Source organism: Dermacentor variabilis, chromosome 3, assembly GCF_050947875.1.
Source record: "Dermacentor variabilis isolate Ectoservices chromosome 3, ASM5094787v1, whole genome shotgun sequence".
Lineage (NCBI taxonomy): Eukaryota > Metazoa > Arthropoda > Arachnida > Ixodida > Ixodidae > Dermacentor > Dermacentor variabilis.
In genome coordinates, this window is record NC_134570.1 from 160,254,165 (window position 1) to 160,277,531 (window position 23,367).

The 23,367-nt window shown below is 47.0% G+C and overlaps 1 protein-coding gene across 4 annotated transcripts in view; it reads left to right on the plus strand.

Moving 5' to 3' along the window:
• Positions 1-765: 765 nt before the first annotated feature.
• LOC142576473 (monocarboxylate transporter 14-like) overlaps positions 766-23,367 on the plus strand; it is a 49,181-nt gene continuing 26,579 nt past the window's right edge. Inside the window, exons 1-5 of one of the 4 annotated variants that reach the window (XM_075686617.1) lie at positions 771-841; positions 3,547-3,605; positions 8,768-8,845; positions 14,183-14,253; positions 14,955-15,149. In XM_075686617.1, the coding sequence (XP_075542732.1) occupies positions 8,811-8,845; positions 14,183-14,253; positions 14,955-15,149 (301 nt within the window). In that variant the 5' untranslated portion in view covers positions 771-841; positions 3,547-3,605; positions 8,768-8,810. The other 3 variants (XM_075686618.1, XM_075686620.1, XM_075686619.1) reach the window with 3 other exon arrangements.

Genomic DNA, 23,367 nt, shown 5'->3' on the forward strand with positions numbered 1-23,367 from the left:
ACTAGCGTTTTATTGGGCAAACTTGTGCCCTCAAAAACAGGCTACACTTGTTGGATGGACTTGTTGGAACACCAAGTTGCGGCCTCGAGTGTACGTCGTGGTGGCCGCATTTCAATGGGGGAAAATTAACAAAAGACACAAAGATTCGTCCACGTATACTGATATGCACATTAAGAAAAAACCTGGCTCTAAAAATTATTCTTCAGCTATCTACTGCGGCATCCTTCATAAACCACTACGCTTTTCAAGGTTGGTAAAACCCCTCTCCTTTTATTGTTTTGCATGCGTGATACCCAGATAAATGCAGTTGTCCCTACTAAACATCGCGCCTTCTCATAATCTACGGAGGTAAAAGTGATAAAGCAGTGTAGACCAAGGCGCATAAACGGGTGGCCGCTTCTCAAGACCACTTCGCGGCCGCTTGTACGAAATGTACAGGCTGCGACTGGGTGACTCGCGGTTTGAAGCGAACGCCGGCTGTCCGCATAGGTCGCCGCAAACATTCTTTTTCCCGTGTTTACAGCGGCTCATGCCGAGGCATGCATTTCCGGCAGGCATGCTAATGGAATCGGCCAAAAAATTTACGTGCTTGAGCTTCAGAGGCGCGGAGTGGTGCCGAAATGGTGGAGTTGTGACAGCAGCATGTGCAGCACATGACATTTCTATTTCATGAAATGCACCTGCTCGTGACAGCTTTAAAATGGAAAACAAAACTTAAATTACAGATAGTGTCTGAGCAAAGTCGTTGGGTTAGTTCGCTGAAGCCTATGCTGGAAAACAGTTCAACTCTGCCGTCGTTTCGATGTCCGCCATAGAGAAGTGACACGTGATCTCGGAGTCAGTGAGTACGGCTTCGCGTTTGGGTACGACGGCGTGCGGCAGACGAGTCGTATGAAGCTTGCTTGCACTGCATTTGATTCTTGTTTCTTGGGTGAACGGTTGGCCGTTAACTACCTCCAGGGCTAGTTCGCCGTGCGGCTAATTACGTGCTCCACGCAGAGACGCCAAGTACAGCTGCACGTACCGCTCACTCGCTACGATCGCGACACATCAGCTCGTAGGTTCGTTTCTAATTCATGACAGCCTTTTGGAAAGCTCGCGACAGATCGTCACGCTGTTTGACCCTAATACATTGACAAGGAGAGACACGAAATTACGCTCACCATAAGTTCACAAGTGTGCTTCAGTACAAGAGGAAACACTTTGGTAGGTTGATATGGGGGCTGTTTATGCCGTGACCCCACAGAAAAAGAAACAACATATTAGGTTAATTAGTATGTTTTATGGCCATTAAGTATTTTAGCAAATACTTTCCTGAGGTCAGTGTATTGAAAAATGTGAGAGTTCCGTCAGCGAAAAGTGAAACAGGTTTGGGAAGCTGTTGCACGCTAGAGATTTTGTAAAAGTTCTCGAATGATTGGTTTTAGCAGATTCGCTTACTGACATCCAAGGCGCTTGTTAACATTGTGTTCGTGTTTCTAACAATATCTCTCGTCGACAAATTGCTTATTCCAACATTTTAGTTCTTGAATTTTCAGTGGTGACTGGCGGATCACAAAACTGTGTGAGCAGTAGTGTCTGTGCAGCTGCAAGGATCTGCTGTAAAACCGGCCACGCCACCTGCGACGATCGCAAACAAGTTTGAATTTTGTTACTAGGTCTGACCGCAACTTAGTGTTTCCATTTCAGTTGTAGCAATGCGCATCGTAGCGCATTGCAAATACAACTAAACACCGAACACTCAGTGAAAAAGAGGCATCGTTTTCTTGGCCTCATTTTGCTGAAGTATCACGAAAGCAATCATTTTTCAAACTCGGGTACATCTTTATCATTCTTTTCTGTTTTGTTTTTCTTATTTTACAGCGGTAAAGTGGTAAATGTGCAGCAGCAAGCTGCGTTGATGATGTCTCCTGAATTCGTTTGATTGATGTGCTGACGTGCAGTGTTCTGCAAGGGTCAAGTGTGCAGTACAGGCGCTCTCTTCTCATAGGACAGACACTTATGAAAAAAAAACAGTATTAATGGGCTCGCAGTAAAGTGTTGCTGCAAGGAAAGCCTGCATTCATAATTATTAGCGAGCACTAATTGATGCTTACCTATGTTTTGCCCATGAACACCGATTCACGTTAGGTGCCTCTGATGAATCACCGCCGAAAATGTTCAACGCGGGCGCTGTGGAATGTCTTAAATAAATTATTGTTTACAATAAAAATATGTATTTGTTTTTGCGCAGACTGTCTGCGAGATGTAAGTTTCAGCCCCTGCTCACTTAGACTGCCAAGAAACCGCCGTAGAGTTGCTGTTGGCAGGACAATTACTGTTATGACAACCGTCGACTTAAGCCAGAATGGCCAAGTGCACGACTTAGCAATTGAAATTGTTTGGTTTAGGAGCAGCTGCTCCGGTAGCTGAGTGGCTATCGCCCTGCGCTGGTCAGCTCAAGCCCGCAGGTTGCATTCAGCTGCCGTGGCCACGTTAGAGTTCGCCCTGAAGGCAAAAAAAAAAGAAAACGCTATTGTGCCCAACGTTGGCAGCACGGTAAAGAATCCCGTGGGGTCAAAAGTGATGAGCAGTCACGCCCTGCGGTGTGGCAGGTTTTGTCATGCGAAACCCCGTAAGTCATTTTACCGCAAAAGCAAGTCGTCTCAAGGTCTGCCGCCGCGGACTTCCGTTCCAGAGAAACTGCGCCATCGCACGAGATTGCCGAACACATGACAGGTTCGCGTATATAGAGTCGGCGCATGCGCATAGCCATCTGTACTGCACCTGATAATGTGCCGGTCAGGGGCGGATCCAGGTGCCTAGCTTAGGAGAAGGGGGGAGGGGTGGCGGTTCCCTAATGTGGTTGGGAGGGGGATTGCGCAACTAGCCACACGTATGTAACCCCCAATCATCATGATTTGTTCTCAGTTGTATCCCTTAGCCCCATTTTCACGGAAACGTTGCAGGCAACAATGTTACCAGTTTGAAAACAACTTATTCACACCGGTCGGCATGGTCAAACCTTGTAATAGCACTAGAGACTAAAAACTGTAAGGAGACAGAAAAAAGGAGGTGCAACTCGCACTGAACCTTTTCACTACCTTAAAGAATGTAGGCATGAAAACAAACATTTTCAACGCTTCACTTGAAACGGTCTGAGAAATGCCGAGAAAAAAAATCGAGCGAAAATGTTCATTTTCAAACGGCACAAATGAATGTCCACGAACTAGAACGTTAGTTGGAAGCATGGTAAAATAAAAGAAATATGTTTACGCTTGCAGGCACAAGAAAACATAAGATTTCATGCACAAAACTCCCGACTTCGCTTTGCAATCTTGGTTGCTGCATCGCATTGCATCTTAAGGTTTATAACATTCTGGAAAATGGTCAAAACTATTTTGTCGTGTCGTCGTCAGGCAGCTAGGCTGGTCGGGTCTTTGGAGCGGATGGTATGCTTTCGTACCTTTGTTCCTTGGTGCCATTTCGATTTGGGTTATATCTAGTTATTATTTCGGCTGCATCCTCCCTGAAAGACAGGAAACGCCACACCTCATTTTATTGTAGGTGCAAAGCTGTTACGGTGTTCAACCCACGCATTGTAGACAGCAGTGTCGACAAAATGTGTGAGTATCCCAATGGCCCATTTCCTTGAGTTGACCTTCGTCCTAGTATATCAAGTATACCTGTCGGTAAGGTTTGCTCCCCTCATCAATTGGTTATATTCTAATACACTTCCCTGATCCTCTGGTAATATTTTTTATTGTCACGAGCATCGAGTGACACTCCTGTTTTTTGTGCAGCACTTCCGGTTAACCTACTGAGACGACTGGGGAGGAAAGTCAAAATAAATTAGTAAAGAAAAAGAAAAAAATTTACAGTACAAATTTCATGGGTATCATTATATATATTATATCAGAGCACCAGATTAGTTACAAGTTGAGTTACTGAAGATATAGAATAATTATAATTAATTAGAATTCACTGAGACTACCGGAAACGAAATTTAATATGAATAAAAAATAATAAAAAATCGTACAGTACAATATTCGTGGGTTCCATTATAGATACGATATCAGAGCATAAGTTCAGTTACAAGTTGAGTTACTGAAGTGTCGTGAAAAATTAGAAATAATTAGAAATCACTGATTACCGCATGTAATGGTTAGGATCGTCCTGTTGCAAGGCGTGTGACGCGAGGAAGATGGAGGAGACGGTGCGTGAATAGGAAACACCCGACAATTATATTAGACAGCACGTAAACAAGAAGAAGATCTTCAATAGAACCACGCATACAAGGTGGTTCGCAAACAGAAAAAAAAGAAAATGTAGTCGCACGAGGTTGCGGTTGAAGTCCGGAGCGTGGTGAGACTCGTAGAGTCTCTGAGGTGGAACACTCGCTGGTTGAGTGATGACCGGCGTGGAAAAGTAGACGCAGCAGTGCGGGGCAAGAAAGGGTGGACGACCCACAGCTCCGTAGACGGGAACAGGCCACTCCGAAGTCTCGGGCAAGAAGACAGCCCAAGGCGCTCGCTTCGATGACGGACGCCCGGTCACCCGAACCACGAGCGTAGAAATGGTTCCGAGATGTCAGCAGGCCGGCCTCAGGCCTCGTGCAAGGCGACGACACGAGACGCTCTTCGTCTCGATGAGGGACGCTCGCTCTCCGGAACCTCGCGCGTAGATGCGGGTTCGAGGCTGCAGCAGGCCACTCCGAGGTCTCGTGCCGTGCAGCGACCCGAAGCGTTCTCTGTCCCGAAGACGGACGCCCGGTCAAGTGAACCTCACTCGTAGATGTGGGTTCCGTAGACGCTGCGGCCCTAGTCGTGCCGACGTTCCAACAATCACCTCTGCGCGAGCCCCATTTTTTATTCGCTCTACGAGCCTTCCTTGTCTTTCTTTTCCTCTTGTTGAGGACAGCCGCACTGTCGTCTGCTCTTGTGTTCCGTACTTCGTGAGTACTTTTTCACGCCGCACAGCAAAGTGCAGAATCGTAGACTCTAAGAGACCCACCACGCGAGCACGGCTTTGGCAAAATTCTTGGAAACCCGAAAGCAGAAAGCGGAAGTAATGGCGCCACTAATGACGTCACAGAAAAGACGGTGGTTCGTGCGATGCGTTTGCCTAAAGTTAAGGAAGGAAGGAAAAAGTGGAGAAGGAAGGCAGGGAGGTTAACCAGTGTAGCGTAACCGGTTTGCTACCCTACACATGGGAGCGGGATGGGGGGGACGAAAGATGGGAGGAGGAGAGAGAGAGAGAGAGCACATAACACAGCAAACACATCGTCAGTTACAGTCCGTCACTCTTGCGCGGTACGTGACATCACTGTCACAGCCGCTTGTCCAAGCCCGTATCCTTCATAAACCGAAGTAGTCCCTGCGTCGCCTTCAGCTGCGATGTCTTGTGCTTGCACGGGAGATCACGCTCTCTCTATGGTGCACACCAAGCAGCCAGACCAACCGCAGCAATCATCGACACGACCTGCCCTCATTGATGCATCTGTGTATGCCAACTGGACTCCGCCGAAGTGAGGCCACCCTGCTTTATCGCTTATGGCTAGGGGTGGCCTTCACGAAATCCTACTCGTTTCGCATTGGAATGGCCGACAACGCTCTCTGCAATGCCTGTCTTTGCGAGGAGACGCTGGAACATATTTTGTGCGACTGTCCTGAATATAATGTTCAGAGACAGTCCATGGCGTCCGTTCTAGCGCACCTGGACAATAGACCATTGTCAGTTGCAACCATTTTCACATATCGCCTAAAGTTAACCTAAACAACACCAACTCGGAGGTGCGAATGCCATTAAGAGGCACCTGTGTGAAGGGTTTGTTTTGCCTACCATTTTTGGGGGTTTTATGCTCCGACCTGCACGCATGGAGACATAGAATCTATGAGAGTACTGCGAAAGGAAATTATGTCTTTGTTATCTTTCCATTCCACCAGACACACATTTCTCTTCTCAAACACGAGTGGTCGATGCTCCACGGATTACTTTGCTGTTCATTAGGAATGTGTGCAGCAGCGCCCTCAGTGCGGTTTGGATTTACTCTTCCAGGCAGGAACTTTTTCTCTTGAAGTAAGCAGTCAAAAATCTTCAATGTGGTAAAATATCGATTCGTGAAAATATGTCCCTGCTGCGCAGTTATCTTCACGATTTCTATTAACACTGCTCCGCCTAGGCCACTGGGTTTTATGCCATCAGCATGGACTGTAGCTTTGTCAGTGTATATAAAGAAGATCAAGCACTGACCTATTTTGGGAGGTTGAAACAAAATCCGCGCTATAACGTGTTACGAAACACGCAAAAGCACTCCAAATATACAGACCCACTACTTATGTCCGCGAACGGGACACCGAGGGCTCTCCGTTCACAACTTCTGCCCAAAAACGTGGACGCCCATTTAACAGGTCTGATAAATGCGAATTTGGGCTTTCAGTGCAACGGAACTTTGTTAAGTGATTCACAACGGGCAGGGCCATAAATTTTACCCGCTGTATTCCATATACGAGAAACATTAATTGCGACAATTTGAAAAAAGAAACTCACGCCTTAATCGCCGCACGAGTTGGTCGCCGCCAATTTGATTGTTTTATATTGGCCACTGTAGGTGACTTGTGGTGTCCCCTTTTCGAGCATGAGCAAAGCATACTATGTGCGACGACAGGCGCGAGTATGAGTGACGTCGAACGGTTTCCAGATCTATTGACACAGCAGTGCGGAATGTGGGAGCACGTGCATCTGAGTAAGGGAGGGCGAAGGGAAGACTCCCTCCTTGCTGCCGCAATGATGGGCCCGCTTATGTAAAGGACCTTCGACTCTCTGAAGGAGCTAAGAGAAGAAGAGCACAGCTCCCTTCCACAAAGGCGGCGGTTGCGTTAGCCAGTTTCGAGCCCAACAGAAAGGTAAAAGTGAGGGGTGCTTTGCTCGCCGCGGACAGCGATGGTCGCCGCAGGGGCTTAAAGAATTGCACGTGTCGAAAAAGTCGCTGTCGAGAGAGGTGGAAGAGGGGTGGGGGTGGATTAGTTAGCGGCATCGGGGGGCGGGGCGCAATCGTCCAGCTGCACCCCTCCTCCCCCTGGACCCACCACTGGTGCCGGCTGCCGGCTCTACATACATGCCTTCAAGCACCGTCCAACTTTATTAAATCCAAATTAACTTGGTTGCTTCTTTATGGCACTCAAAGCAAGAAAATAGCTTTCATTGGTTCTCCAGCCCATTTTGACACTCGAATGGCTGGGTTCTTTGCCAAATGCCAGCTAGCTCTTTGAAACCCTTAAAAAAATTCTTTACGATTACCACAACCTGCATCAAGTGGACGTGCTTCGTTAGGTAGCGCACACCTCTGCAAGCCGTAAGCCAAGCCCAAGCTGTAAAAACAACTTCAACGTCCCCACGAACCAGTGAGCTAGCTGCAAGGACTGCTGGTAGAGTGCAGATTTCTACCGGAGAAGGCCAAAAAGTCAAGCTGGAGTGAAGGGGCACAGTGACAGCGACTGTATCAGTTGTCGCGCGGCCAAAGTCCAGGGAGCCACCGGCTTTCCACGGATCATTCATTGAAGATATAGGAGGCTGGTTGTAGACACAGCAAATGGTGGCGACGTTTAACAACTGGAACTGTGACGACAAGTCATTCCACGTCTATTTCTGTTTGGGTGACGCTGCTTGAACGTAAGCCTAGCGACATAGGGTTATTTTCGGCGCCTTTATCTACAGACCTATACGAGCATCGCATGGAAAGTGCTGAAATCTTGCTAGGACTTCTAATGCAGCTTCCGAATGAAACAGTCCCTACCTTTACTGAGGAGATGATCTGACTGTTTCCTCATGCCAACCTCGGCATGTCAAAACAAACGAATAGTACTTCTTTGATGAGGGACGGGAAGAAAAGCCATTCGGCCGGATTATTACGTAAGACACCTAAGCCTATATCAGAATTTTTATCCCTAACCACGGCCATGGAGAAGACGCTGCAAATGCGCAGCAGGCAAAATGGCCGTCAGATACTTATCCCGACGTATCAATTTGAAGGACTACGCTCCAACGAGCTTCGAGACACCATCAGGGCCATTGTGTGTGAAGAACTACGAAAGATGTTCCCAGCCTCGAAGCTCCAGGTTGTTTTGATTTCTGACAGCATCTGTGGAAATATCAAGCAGTCTCTAGAAGCTTCAGAACTGCAGCTTGAACTGCGGCCCCAACCGGCCACCACGACCACCGCAGCCTCAGCTGAAAGAGATGAGGTATGCTGCTTCCTTCCACCGTCACGCTCACCCTCCGCACCCAGGTCAAATGCCCGCAACGCCTCAATTCCGGTTCACTGAAAGGACTCCATAACCGCAATTATACCATTCGAGCACACGCGATTGGAAAAACCTTTGTCAAGTACTGAGTGCCAATAACAATCCATATACCTCAAAGAAATGCACATGTAGATAACATCTGTGCGAGGCATTTCAATAGTTGCGCGTCTTATAGACAAAATTAAAGCCGAATGGTGAATAGCATTCAGAAAATGGCGCCTTCCAATTGTCTTTTTTCTCAGATTCATCATTCGGTCTTTTTTTTTTGTAGCACTCGCAGAAGAAGGAAATTAGTCTGAGTAAATCTTTCAGAATCTCATGCGTATCGCTTGGAGTAAACAACACCACATGCGCGCGGAACGACCGTCGAAAGGAGATTGCAGCTTCATTTACAGTAGAAGTAGCGATACCAGGTGGTGCATTACAGCAACGCGTACAGTCTACTGCTTGCTCCCATTTTCTATACTTTCTGTCGCATTTTACAGCTGGCTCTATTTAGGTACTTCCGCTCGGCGCTGGTTTATACAGATGAGCAGCTGGCACCGTGAGGCCGTCCTTTTCAGGTGCAGTATTCCTCTCATCAGTAATATTGTTGGAGCGACTTGGCTTGTGCCGCCAAATAAGGTAGCGGCAGCTTGATCATTCCCTGCGCATCCACGAGTTAATCATCATTCCACTTAAAGAAAGAGCGACTGACTGTGATGGCGACACAGTAGCCGCGTTAGAACCTATCCTGAGCAATCGCCAGGTAAGTTGAAGCCATCCTTTTGCCGTTTCTGCCAGGTGCTTGCAGCTTGAGAAGAAGCAACTGTGGTGCGACCTGATTCAAGTGTTTATCGATTTCTAAGCTCACCTAATATGCAACGACATGAGTACACATGGCCGTGGTCGGAAACGCGTGGGTCCTAAGCACAGTGAAGGGAAAGAAAGGTTTCTCATTGTCTGCATATCATTTGAGTAATGCGCACAATTTGGTTGTTTTGGGTGCCTTTAATCGTGTGTGTATGCTACTGAACAGTTGAAAGCACGAGAAACACTTAATCATTAAGCAACGAGCACAAGCACGCTCGTTTGAACAAATGCTCCGTGCACGATATAAAGGAAGTATTTCATGGAGCTAATGTTCATTGTCAGTGCATCCAATGACTATTATGGTAATTATTTTAATTGGAATCCACGGTACAACATAAGGCGCCACAAAAAAAAAATTCGTATCTCTACTCCCCAAATTTGGCGAAAATTAAAATTTCATTGTAATTCATGCTAATTTCATTGATTACGAGAAAGCGTTTGATTCACTCGAAACCTCAGCAGTCATGGAGGCATTGCGGAATCAGGGTGTAGACGAGCCGTATGTAAAAATACTGAAAGATATCTATAGCGGCTCCACAGCCACCGTAGTCCTCCATAAAGAAAGCAACAAAATCCCAATAAAGAAAGGCGTCAGGCAGGGAGATTCGATCTCTCCAATGCTATTCACAGCGTTTTTACAGGAGGTATTCAGAGACCTGGATTGGGAAGAATGGGGAATAAGAGTTAATGGAGAATACCTTAGTAACTTGCGATTCGCTGATGATATTGCCTTGCTTAGTAACTCAGGGGACCAACTGCAATGCATGCTCACTGACCTGGAGAGGCAAAGCAGAAAGGTGGGTCTAAAAGTTAATCTGTAGAAAACTAAAGTAATGTTTAACAGTCTCGGAAGAAAACAGCAGTTTACGATAGGTAGTGAAGCACTGGAAGTGGTAAGGGAATACATCTACTTAGGACAGGTAGTGACTGCGGATCCGGATTATGAGACTGAAATAATCAGAAGAATAAGAATGGGCTGGGGTGCGTTTGGCAGGCATTCTCAGATCATGAACAGCAGACTGCTATTATCCCTCAAGAGAAAAGTTTATAACAGCTTATGTTACCAGTACTCACCCACGGGGCAGAAACCTGGAGACTTACGAAAAGGGTTCTACTTAAATTGAGGACGACGCAACGACCTATGGAAAGAAGAATGATAGGTGTAACGTTAAGGGATAAGAAAAGGGCAGATTGGGTGAGGGAACAAACGCGAGTTAATGATATCTTAGTTGAAATCAAGAAAAAGAAAAGGGGGCATATGGGCAGGACACGTAATGAAGAGGGAAGATAACCGATGGTCATTAAGAGTTACGGAATGGATTCCAAGGGAAGGGAAGCGTAGCAGAGGGCGGCAGAAAGTCAGGTGGGCGGATGAGATTAAGAAGTTTACAGGGACAACATGGTCACAATTAGTACATGACCGTGGTAGTTGGAGAAGTATGGGAGAGGCCTTTGCCCTGCAGTGGGCGTAACCAGGCTGAGATGATGATGATGATGAAAAGAATTTGACAAATAGGGAAGCTGAGATTACAGAAAGAAGGTAAGAACCATTGCAAATTATTACCCGATTACCGAAATGATTAGGACGCTCGCCCATTCACGCGGCGAGCGTCGGCTTTGTCCCTCGTAACCGAGCGAACGAGCACAGTGAAGGATGAAAGCGAACGCGGAGCGCAGCGGGAGATGAAAGTTGGTGATAGCAAAGAGAGAGCGAGGCGGAAAGTGGAGAAGAAGGGCACACAGAAACCGTGAGAAGAAATATACTGTTGCGCAAGACAGGTTTTGCGGCGACGATGGCTACTAGATGGTGGCAGAATAGGCTATTTGGTCACAGCACGCTATAAACAAGGGATCTGTAAACGGGTAGCGAAGCTTCTATAGAAGCCCACATGTCAAGAAAATGGGACTCATTGTAACCGTCGCCATCTATGTACCGTAGGAATAGCTAAGAGTAAGCAAAAAATAAAAAGAAAGAAGTGACGTCACAACCGGAAATGGCAGTGATGTCAAGATCTTACGCTGCTTGGGGCGAATGTTTCAATTCATGTAGCGTCGGGCACTGCGGCCGTTACTACAGCAGTTATTTTTCTTTTGTGGCTGAGGCGATCTTACGACTCACGTCAGCTGAAACGCCAGCGTGTCCTTGAACTACAAGGAGTGACGCATGTCTTAATGTGAACGTGATTAGGCGTTTATTGACGGCAGTTGCTCCAGTAGCTTCCTTAGGAAGATAAGCGAATAGGATGGAAATCAGTGAGACTGCCAAAGTACTTTCAATATCAACTTCAATTTTATTGCTCTTCAATAATGCAACCAATATAACTGGGAAAAAAATGTTTCAATGATAAAAAGTACTATGACCAGCACAAAGTCGTAATGCATAGCAACCTATGCGAATCATTTTCACAGAAGCATTCGTAATTCCTTGGGAAACCATGTATTCATATCCAACAATTTTCCGACAACATTGCCCCACACTATCATTTAGAAAACATTCCAATTACTAATTTTGCTACCAGTCTGACACTCAAGAGCCTGTGTTATGGAGCGCAAACAAACATAGCGCGACGTTTCTACGCAGGGCGTTCCGCATTTATCGTGACAACGAGACAAGCGCGTCGCATGCCACAGCGTGAACTTGCACGATAACCAAAAACCTTGCACTCACACTGCTCACACCTTTCGCCAACGAATGCTTGAAGTTTGAAGTGAATGCCAACGAATGCTTGAAGTTTGAAATGTTTGAAGTGAAGCGCACGCCACTTTATGAAGAAACACGCAAGGAAAAAAACAACAACACGGACGAAACCGCTGCCTTCAAGTGAGCAACGCCATTCCTCACGACGTAATAGCCGGCTTGCACAGCTTTGCCAAGTCTTGTGCCGGAATCACTGGTTTGTAGGGGTCCCCGAGGAAGAAGTACAATAAATGGTGAAATAGAAAAATGTAACACTTGTTCTTTTAGTGTAGGAAAAATATTTGAAACCGGAAAAGTTATTCGTGTGCCAGTATCTTGATTAAAAATTTTAGAGTATTTTTTTTTTGCACATAGGCTTTTTAGTCTCAGTGGGTTTCATGTGCTCGGTAGCCATAGTATTATCGACTGAAAAGGGTATGAATGCGAGATAGTTGGTACAAATCCATCCGTGAAAAACAGCCCCCAAATATAAATCATGGACAAGGGACGAGCACAGGAAAAGGCCCACCTCGACAACAGGGTCCCCGGAGCAATGGTCATCCCTTCCTATGGCCCCAATTTATTTCATCCAGCTGGTCTCCCACTTATTTTTCTTACTCAATCCTGAACATGCGGTCATGAATGAAATATCGCAACTTCGCTTTGTCAAGAATGTTCCCAGCCTTGTTGCGATGTCAACGTGTATGCGCATACCAGATATATCCTGGTGTTTTCTTAAAGTGGGTAGCTGAGCCATTCCTTTCTTAATGAGTTCGTTTCATCAAGGAGAGTTTTCTTAATGCTTATTCAAAATATGCTCAACTCATGATATAGATACCAAGATGTGTTCAAATGCGTCTGCCGAATGTACCTGCCATCAAGTATAATTTCTTTCGAAAACAGCTCAAAGGAAACCTCTCTGCTAGGACGTGGTTGGAGGCGGAACGTTATGTGCGAAGTTCAGTACCCTGCCACCTATGTTCACAGGAAAGGTTCATAAGACACTGCTTCATAGACTCCAAAGACTCAATTTTTTTCTGGACTGGCCTTCAGGGAAACCTCAAAAACAATGTTAATACGGAATTCTTAATTTGTTCTCTGTCTTTCATCAGCCCCAAAGATTCCTTACGATATGGTTGCAGTAATTGGTCGCATTTTCCGTAGAAGAGCAACATGTGTGATAGGCATGCAGAAATCACGTGATCAACGAAATCATTTGGTTCATATTGGGTAAACGGTTCACAAGCCGCTTCCTGAATGAATAGCTTTGTTGCATACATGTGTTGGATGCATTGCTGAGTAATTCCCATGTGCGCACTTGAAGCTCAGCGCTTGTAGAAAGCTACTCTCTGTTTTTCCATGAAATATATACAAGAAAAGGAAACAGTAGCTCGGAAGTAAAACTTACGTATGCTACTCCATCAAACCGGAGCTCTAATTCCACAGGTGCATTGCCCATATTTTTCTTCATTTCTTTATAACCTCGCAAAAAAAAACTACTTTGGTATTCATCCGGCAGATCCTGGTTTACATCGAAATGAATGGGATAACCCACACCAACTATCGCTATGAAATATTGCGAAACCCTGAACTAGGGCGAATCTCACAGCCGACTGTGTAACTTGGGGTGCTGAATCCTGTCATTTGTTTATCCTAGTGGCGATAATGACAACGATTTACGCACGCGAGCGCTTATTTGCCAATCCTCCGTGCATTTTGCCGTCGTTTCTATGTTACCGGTAATGCAGTGTTCTGTTCGCAGGTATGTGTGCTTTAGAGATGCCGCTTACAGACTTGACATATGTGTACACACGTATAATGTCGAGAGTTACTGTCTCAGTGCGCACAGAGGTGCACTCACTCGTGCCGCTTCGCCTGTACAAATTGTCAGCTATATCAACCGCTTTGTTGGCCCTTGGATTATCTCTGAAGCTACGAATTGAGTGCTTGGTTGTCGTAGTGAAAGCTTTTTGTTTCCCCCTCCGCTTTATCGCAGGTTCAACGTGAAATCAGTAAATAGCCTGACGTCACAACGACGACGACGGCTGCCGTCGGTAACGGCCTCAAGGAAATGACGGAGAGACTAACGATTACAAATAAATTACAAATAACTCAGTTGTAATCTCTTAACGGCTATTGCAAGATAAAATAATGCGGTCGTTTACTACGCTGACGTTCTTACCTTGTGTAAGTTCACGTGTGCACTTACAGAAAGCTTTCCTTAGAAAACGCCTTCTGATTTTCATCTTCTCGCGTTACGTGCGTCAAGCTCGGCAATAAGCGTGAAGAGCCATCTGCACACGCTTGCTGCCATAGTTTGTCACTCGAGTGAACCCCACGACCACATTCGCATGAAATGTGCGCATTGCAGGAAGAACAAACACGCGCAAATCGCAGGCCCTTCCATTTTGCGTCCCATGGTAATGCCTGGAAGCCAAGAACGTAAGCTCATATTTTTTTTTCTAGTTTCGCAAACTAAATGCGCTAATATTTACCCTTTATTTTCGGTCAAGGTCAAAACATGAGTGTTTGACCTCACACATTTTGTGAAGTGTTATCTGATGCGAATGAAATTAAAATGATGGCGAAAACGTCAAACTTCAAAAAATATAGAAGACTATGAATCCTTTACTTCTTGTGATACAGATGCCTTGTCAGTTTTCTTCATGCTTTTTTCAATAATGGGGGCGGGGCAACCTCTTGTTAACACTAGAATACGGCATGTGACTCAGGACAAAGAAAAAGGTGATAGGGGGAAGTGAAGTAATACTAAATAAATATTTATGTTCAGATATACTAATTTATTGCTTCGTGACCGTTTGTAATAGGTAATAGCTTTCGGTTGCCGTATTAAGTTCACATACCACCTACGCGCCACGTGACTGCATCTAGCACATTTTGCACGTACCAGTTTGAGCGCGCCGCCGAGACTAAAGCAACGCACTAAACTCTTTCAGCAGAAAAAAAAGCGTTCTATATAGGCTAAACGTTTGTTCTGTAATTCTTGTTTGTTTCATTTTTAAAGAGATATTCTAGACACTAGCACAGTAGAAATTATATTTTTGCGGTCACATGATCTGCTATTCACGGGAAAAAGCGGATGTGAGAATAATCACCCACTTCTTTTTCTACGGCGTCGTCAGGCCAAGGGTGCGGAACAACCGCTATGGATCGCTGCTGGACGGTGCCTGTTACCATGGCGGCAGCTGCATTTCTGGTTTTCATGCCGTGGTCATGGTTTGGTCTCCTCCTCGTGTACTTTGTGGAAAATTTCCATATAACAAGGGGAACCGCTTCCTGGCCAAAAAGCGTAGCCATGACGCTAAGCAATGTTTCAGGTATTTATGCAGCTGTGTGCTAGTTGAGACAATCTCTTACGGTATTCTTCTCGGCTTGTTACACTACTTCATGAGGTGCTCTTTCGCACTGCCCACGTTCACTGCCACTGCCAGCAACCCACACACTAGAGGATATACCATAGTAATAAAATTGACGCACTCAGGTTGGCCGAACTTCAAATCACTAAAGAAAGCGAATCTGTGGCGTCGGGCTCATCGGTCTCACTGACTCTTCAAACGATACTGTGTTGGCTAAATCTCTCTCAGACTAATGAAGATGAGACGAAGCCTGAATCACATAGACTCACCAAAAGCTGACCTCACTGAAATCTCAAGTTCTCAAGATCTCATGTACTCAAGATCTGTACTCATGTACTCATGTACAGAAGACGGACAATCTCATGTACGCACACTCACTCGGGCTCCAGTTAGGATAGTGATCGGGGTTAGTGGTTTTGAGAACTACTTAGTAAGCTGAAAAAGTGAAACACACAACCCAAATCATATAAAGCCAACAGGCAATAAAGCCAAGGCAAGCATAGGGATAGTTAGCTGTGGTTGAAATTGAGATGTAAAAAAAGAATTAGGAAAAGCGAAAATGAACGTGGAAGAAAAGATGGCCTATCGCCGGTTGGAAACGGTTCCACAAATTCCGCATTACGCGTATGGCCACTGCTACAGCAGTGGCCATCAGTCCGTCCGCTATATTGGGCACTTGTGTGAGCTTGGTGGAACATTTGAGAATGTGAGCCAGCACCACTCAGAGTCATAGCGGAGAAATGTGAAACAACCCATTTTCCCGATGGCGTCACGTAACAGGTGAACTCAGAACCGCGGTCACGTGGCTAAGAAACGTTCGTATGCTACCTAATGGTATCAAGGATGCCTGATTTGAGACTCTCGCTTTGATTCATTGAGAAAAAGGGAGACAGAAGAGCTTAATTTTACGGCAAATATGTATATAGCTACCCTCTGGCGGTGGTCGATATCCATCCGTCCACGCGTCGCGTGGACACGAAAAACTTTACGTCTGCAGTTTCTGGTGAATGCTCTGTAGCTCTCAATCTAATGCGCGTATCTTGGAAAAAAAAATCATACTGAAACTGTCCGATAAGACAACTTTATCAGTACGTCAAGTTTAATTGTCAAGTTTAAGTTCACAGTGAAGTCGGATACGCTACCGAATTTCCGTCTGCTGGTAATACAGGTATATGGCCGTCTACGGAGGGAGTATGGTTACAGAAGACAGCTGTAACGCTTGTTTTATCGAAACTATCCGAAAAATATGATATGAAATTAGCCACTAAGAAGACTTTAACATTACCCCCACTTTCATTTACTTTTAGCAATTACGTAGTTCATAGTGAGGTTGTTAATATTGTGGAATTCCCTTCTGCCATGCGGTGGTACTTGCACACGTCACTACTTCGTAAATGAATCAGAATAAAGCCTTCCACAGTCAATAGTTATATTCTTTGTCGGTGTCCTTCAATAACATTATTATTAATCATAATAATATATACACAGATGCGTCAATTGATCGTAATATATATCGTGATATAGGAAGCAATTACAGACCTATTTCTGTCCTTCCTGTCTTCTCTAAGTGCATAGAAAAATTATCTTTGTTTATATTACGCGGTTCTTCATATATTAATTGTTGTAACAGATGCAGATTTTGGCTTTTGAAGTGGCGGGTAAACTGAAACTGCACTGATGACATTGAAACAAGCTATAGTTTATCAAATTGAAGAAAAAAAAACGAATTAACACTCGGTATTTTTTTAGGTTTCAGCAAGGCCTGATTCTGTTGACCTTAGTATTCTTTTGCACAAACTAGAATCAAATGGTATTCATAATAATTGCTCATTACTGCCTAAATCGTATCTTCAAAACAGATTGCAGAGTGTACACAACAATAAATGTAACTCGTAGTTCTTGCCTATCACTTGGTGTGTACCGCAAGGGAGTATTCTGGGACCCCTAATGTTCAGTGTTTATATCAACGATATCGTGAACATGGGCCCAGTAGTTAAGTGCGTAATATACGCACAAGTTTCAACGATACTTATCTCTAACATTAACATGCATCATTTAATATTGCCACATCCTATATAGTCGCCGCGGGTAGGTGCCAGGCGATGAGAACGACGCTGAAGTAGCGCGCGAGTGGAAAAACAGAGACGACAACGACGTCGCGTTGACTGCGCTGATAAAACGTTTCCATACGTCCTCTACGCCGGCTTTCCCGTCTTCTACTAGGCTGCGACACTGGTGGAGGTGCGGGGTAGGATTGCCTCATGCTCGGCACCCCTTCGCGGAGCCATACCTCGAAAACGGAATCACCTTCGTTCGTCGAAACGCCTGTTCACCGGTACAGTCGCCGCCTGCTAGGCCTGACGCCCGAGTTCAACCCTTTGCAGGACCCTGCTGGAACGCGTCTACCTACTTCCGCCATGGCTACTGCAACTCCATCGCAGGTGACGCTGCAGAATCCTAAGATACCAGAAAGTTTCCATGGCGACGCTTTTGAAGATGTCCAAGATTGGCTGGACCAATTTGAGCGTGTAGCCAGTTATAATGACTGGGGCTCCCAGCAATAGCTTTCTAATGTCTATTTCGCGCTTCAAGACAGTGCGCGGACGTGGTTTGTGAACCGGGAGAGAAGTTTGACCACATGGGATGCCTGCCGCACCCAGCTGCTAGACACCTTCACTAGTATCGACAGAAGAGACACTGCGCAGCGCCTACTCGAATCTTGTATTCAAGAACCAAACGAGAGCGTAGCCATGTATGCTGAAGATATGACCCGCCTTTTCCGCAGAGCAGACCCTGAGATGGCCGAAGAAACGAAGTTACGCTATCTCTTGTGCGGAGTGAAGGAGGAACTGTTTGCCGGACTCGTGAGGAAACCACCGACGACAGCGGTCGAATTCACCAAGGAGGCTACCGCTATAGAACGGGCACCAAAGCAACGGTACCGCTAATATGATCGCGCGAACTCTCCGGTGAATGCTTCAGTTCTACCTGAGAGCTACGGCACGTCTCTGCGTGAAGTCATCCGGGAGATTGTGCGAGAGGAGATCCGGCAGCTCGGGATGGCACCAGTGGTGGCTTCTGTCGCTGATATCGTTCGGGAGGAAGTTCGACAGGCCTTTTCGTCCCCCGACCGGCAGGCGGTGCCGCGACGACTAAACTACGCGGAAGCTGTCTGTCGTCCACCTCCCGCGACTTCGATGCTACTGACACCGTCGACCACTACGACGCAGCCATCACCACCACCCCCGACGCCATATTTTCGCCAGTCACAGCCGCCGCCAGCTATGCCGTATCGCCGCGAGCCGATCGCTGCGCCTCGGTCTTACGGCGAATCCCCTGTGGGCTACCCGCTTCGCAAGACCGATTTGTGGCGCACCGCTGACCGCCGGCCGCTGTGCTTTCATTGCGGCGAAGTAGGACATGTTTATCGAGCGTGCCACTACCGCGCAGCCGGGTATCCAAGGTTTCCCAACTGCAATTACCCTGTGTTTGATGCTGCACGTACCTGTGACGAAAATCCTACAAACTTTCGGCCGGAAGGTTTAGCGACGCCTCGATTGCGTTTCACTTCTCCGGCTCGTTATACCCCACCGACCCGTAGCGATTTTTCTGACGCCTCTAGGGGCAGGTCCCCTAGCCCGCACCGGGGAAACTAGAAGCAGCGACCTCCGGGGGTGAGGTTGCAAACCGTCTAGCTTTCCAAGAGCCCCCATCACCGACGACCGACTACTCTAAATTTCCGACGTCTCCAACCGCACCCCCTGTAACCGATGCCGTAAGCGCCGATCTGGTCGTTTTCATTGACGGCCACCAAGTGGCCGCTCTCGTCGATACTGGTTCGAATTTTTCGATAATAAGTCAAAAACTGGCCGACAAGTTGCGTAAAGTGAAGACGCCGTGGACCGGGCCCAACATCAGAACTGCCGGCGGCCAGTTGATGACGGCGATCGGAAAATGCACAGCCAGGATAGTAATCGCCGGTGAAACCTTCGTCGCCACCCTCGTCATTCTCTTTGAGTGCTGCAAGGAACTTATATTGGGTATGGATTTCTTGAGAGAATACGGTGCAGTGATTAATGTCCGTGACCTCGTCGTCACATTTTCTACGAGCTCAGACGACGTCGACCCCGCCGAGCACCAGCGACCCCGCTTACGTATCGCCGACGACGACGTCACGCTTCCGCCGCTAAGCTGTTCCCTCGTACCCGTTATCTGCGACAACTTGAACACCGGGACTGGTGTCGTTGAACACATCGACGCACTGAGCCGTAATTAACGTACACGACGGACGTGCTGAACTCCTGCTGACGAATTTTACCAGGGAACGTCGACACATTGTTAGAGGCACGGCTGTTCCTTACTTTGACGAATTTACCTCAATACAAGACTGCCTCTCAGTAGAGCACGCGACGGCCGCCATGGCCATGCCTGCCCCTGTGGTTGATATCAGTCCCACCTTGTCACCCGTCGAACGTAACAGCCTTCTTGAGCTCATCGATGAGTTTAAGAGCTGCTTTCCATCTACGTCACGAGTCAGCCAGACGCCGCTCACTAAGCACCGTGTTGTCACCGAAGCCGACGCCAGACCAATTCGGCAGAATCCTTATCGGGTGGCACCGAAAGAGCGAGAGGTGATACAAACGCAAGTGAAGACGATGCTTGAGGACTGGGTTATTCGGCCATCTAAGAGTCCTTGGGCATCGCCTGTCGTGTTGGTGAAAAAGAAGGACGGGAGCCTGCGCTTCTGCGTCCACTATCGAAAACTCAACCAGATCACAAAGAAAGATGCTTATGCGCTGCCGCGTATCGACGATTCACTGGACAGGCTACGAAACGCACGTTACTTTTCGTCGATGGGCTTGAAAAGCGGCTACTGGCAAATAGAAGTTGATGACAGAGACCGTGAGAAGACCGCTTTTGTGACGCCCGACGGACTTTATGAATTTCAGGTGCTCCCCTTCGGTTTGTGTTCTGCGCCAGCAACGTTTCAGCGACTAATGGACACGGTAATCTCAGGCCTCTAATGGCAAACCTGTATGGTGTACCTCGACGACGTGATTGTTTTCTCCGTCACGTTCGAGGCACACTTACGGAGACTAAAGACGGTCTTTGAAGCAATACGCTCAGCTGGTCTAACTTTGAAACCTGAAAAGTGCCATTTTGGCTTTGAAGAACTTCAATTTCTCGGTCACGTTGTCAGTCGTGAAGGTGTCCGACGTGACCCTGATAAAATCTCTGCCGTTGCTAATTCCCCAACGCCATCAGATAAAAAGGCCGTGCGACGTTTTCTGGGCCTTTGCGCCTACTACCGACGCATTAGTGCGGACATTTCGCGCATCGCATGGCCATTAACGCATCTAACCAGAGAAGATGTCCCCTTCGTATGGGGTGAGACCAGCAACGGGCATTTTACGACCTACGGCAACGGCTGCAGACGCCTCCCGTGCTCGCACACTTTGATGACGACGCTCCTACGATTCTTCATACCGACGCTAGTAATGTCGGCCTCGGCGCACTGCTTGTACAGCGGCAGGACGGCGCCGAAAGAGTGATTGCTTACGCCAGCAGGACGCTATCCAGGACGGAGGCCAACTACTCCACTACAGAAAAAGAATGTCTCGCACTGGTGTGGGCCGTCCTGAAATTTCGGCCATATTTGTATGGTCGGTGTTTGACCGTTGTTAGTGATCATCATGCTCTTTGCTGGCTGACTAATTTCAAAGATCCAGCTGGTCGGCTAGCGCGCTGGAGTCTTCGTCTCCAAGAGTTCCACTTCACGGTTGTCTACAAATCAGGGAAACGACACACCGACGCCGACTGCCTTTCTCGGTCTCCTGTTCAGACTGCAGTGCACGACGATGATGACACGGCTTTTCTAGGCGTGCTAGATACTGTCGCCGTTTCACGCCACCAACGCGAGGACGCAGAACTGGTTCCTCTTTTTGATTACTTAGAGGGAAGAACAGGCAGCGTGCCGAGGTTATTCGCCAGAGGGCTGCCTTCATTCTGCTTACGCCACGACGTTCTGTATAAAAAGAACTTTTCACCTAGTGGCAGCAGCTACGTACTCGTCATTCCCACATCTCTTCGCGACGAAGTTCTACACGCCTATCACAACGAGCCGACCGCTGGTCACTTGGGCTACACTCGGACATTGGCAAGAATTAGGCTAAAGTGCGATTGGCCTAGACTTGCGTCGATCGTGAAACGTTACACACAGACATGCCTGGATTGCCAGCGCCGCAAAGCCTTACCCGGCAAGCCAGCTGGACTGCAGCATCCTGTTCAGATACCGCAAGCGCCGTTCGAACAAATTGGCATGGACCTTTTAGGTCCGTTTCCGCTGTCTACTGCCGGAAATAGATGGATAATCGTCGTCACTGATTATCTTACTCGATACGCCGAAACAGGTGCTATCCAACGTGGAACAGCAGCCGAAGCAGCGCGATTTTTCGTCGAAGCCGTCGTCCTAAGGCATGGCGCTCCCGCAGTGGTCATAACAGACGGAGGATCTGCGTTCACGGCTGCGCTTCTGGATACCGTGTTGCGACTAAGTGGTACCACTCACCGAAAGACCACGGCTTATCATCCCCAAACCAATGGGCTGAGAGAACGTATGAATAAGACTCTGGCAGACATTATGAGTATTTACATCGACGTCAACCACAAGAACTGGGACGAGGTTTTACCATATGTTAGATTTGCGTATAACACGGCTCGCCAAGAGACAACACGCGTGACGCCTTTCAACCTCGTTTACGGACGCGAAGTGACAACAATGTTGGACGCAATGCTGCCGCACGAGTGCGGTGACGACGAGACTGGTGCCGAGGAGTTTACGCAACGCGCAGAGGAAGCCAGGCGATTTGCGCGTTTGCGAATCAAAGAACAACAGGAATACGATGCCCGACACTACAATCTTCGACACAGACCCGTCACGTACAACGTCGGTGACCAGGTGTGGGTCTGGACTCCGATTCATCGGCGGGGGCTGTCTGAGTAGCTCCTGCGAAGATACATCAGCCCGTACACAGTTCTGCGCCGCATCAGCGATGTTAATTATGAAGTTGTCCCCGACAGCCATAACTGCTCCAAACGCCTGCGGCATCTGCCCGAGGTTGTGCATGTGCTTCGTATGAAGCCATACATTTCCTTATGACCTCAACTTTGCACCGTCGGTGCACAGCGTTCGGACGTTGGTGCATCGGGACGATGCCTCTTTTTTTGAAAAGGGAGGCAAATGCCACATCCTATATGGTCGCCGCGAGTATGTGCCCGGCGATGAGAACGACGCTGAAGTAGCGCGCGAGTGGAAAAACAGACGACAACGACGTCGCGTTTACTGCTGTGATAAAGTGTTTCCATACGTCCTCTACACCGGCTTTCCCGTCTTCTACTAGGCTGCGACAATATCCAAAGTTGACGACATGCTTTCGGAGATTTCCTCGCGGTCAAAAATGAATCGACTTAAGATAGATCCAAACATAACTAAAGCTGGTATATTTCGTGCTAAAAATAATATAGTGACTACTCACCAGCCGTTAATTCTTTATTCACAGCGAATGCATACTGTTGATATACGCAAAATATACTTGGGGTTTACTTTTCATCGAACTTAGGTTTGGATGCTCCCGTTGACTACCCCTGTGGTAAAATCTCGCCTGTAACAGGAGTCATCTCTCACTGCCGTATTCTGCTGCCACTCAGGGCAGCAGAATACGGCAATAATAATAATAAAAAAATAATGCAATAAAAGCAAACATAAATAAAATTCTTGTTCTACGAAAAAGGATAATTCGCTACATTGGAAACATTGAACGTCTGGGAATAACTTGCAAATCGTTTGAAGGGTTCACTGTAGTACGGGTTGACAACATTACTCATATCGTTTGTTGAACACGCTCTAATTTTCAAACAGAGAACTCTCGAACTTCACTAGAGGCTTATCATGTCTAGAGAGTCGCGTTATTACAGCACCTACAAGAAACAACCATATATGGTCTGTACCTCGATTTCGTACAACTTATAAGTATCAAACTGAGGCATAGAACGCCCCTACAACACAAAACACATATGAAAACACAACCAGTTGGAGTAAAAACAGTGCATTCTTTCTTTTGTTCTATTGCTTCTAGCAAAAGATTCAGTATCTATAAATGATATCCGCGACACTGCTTGC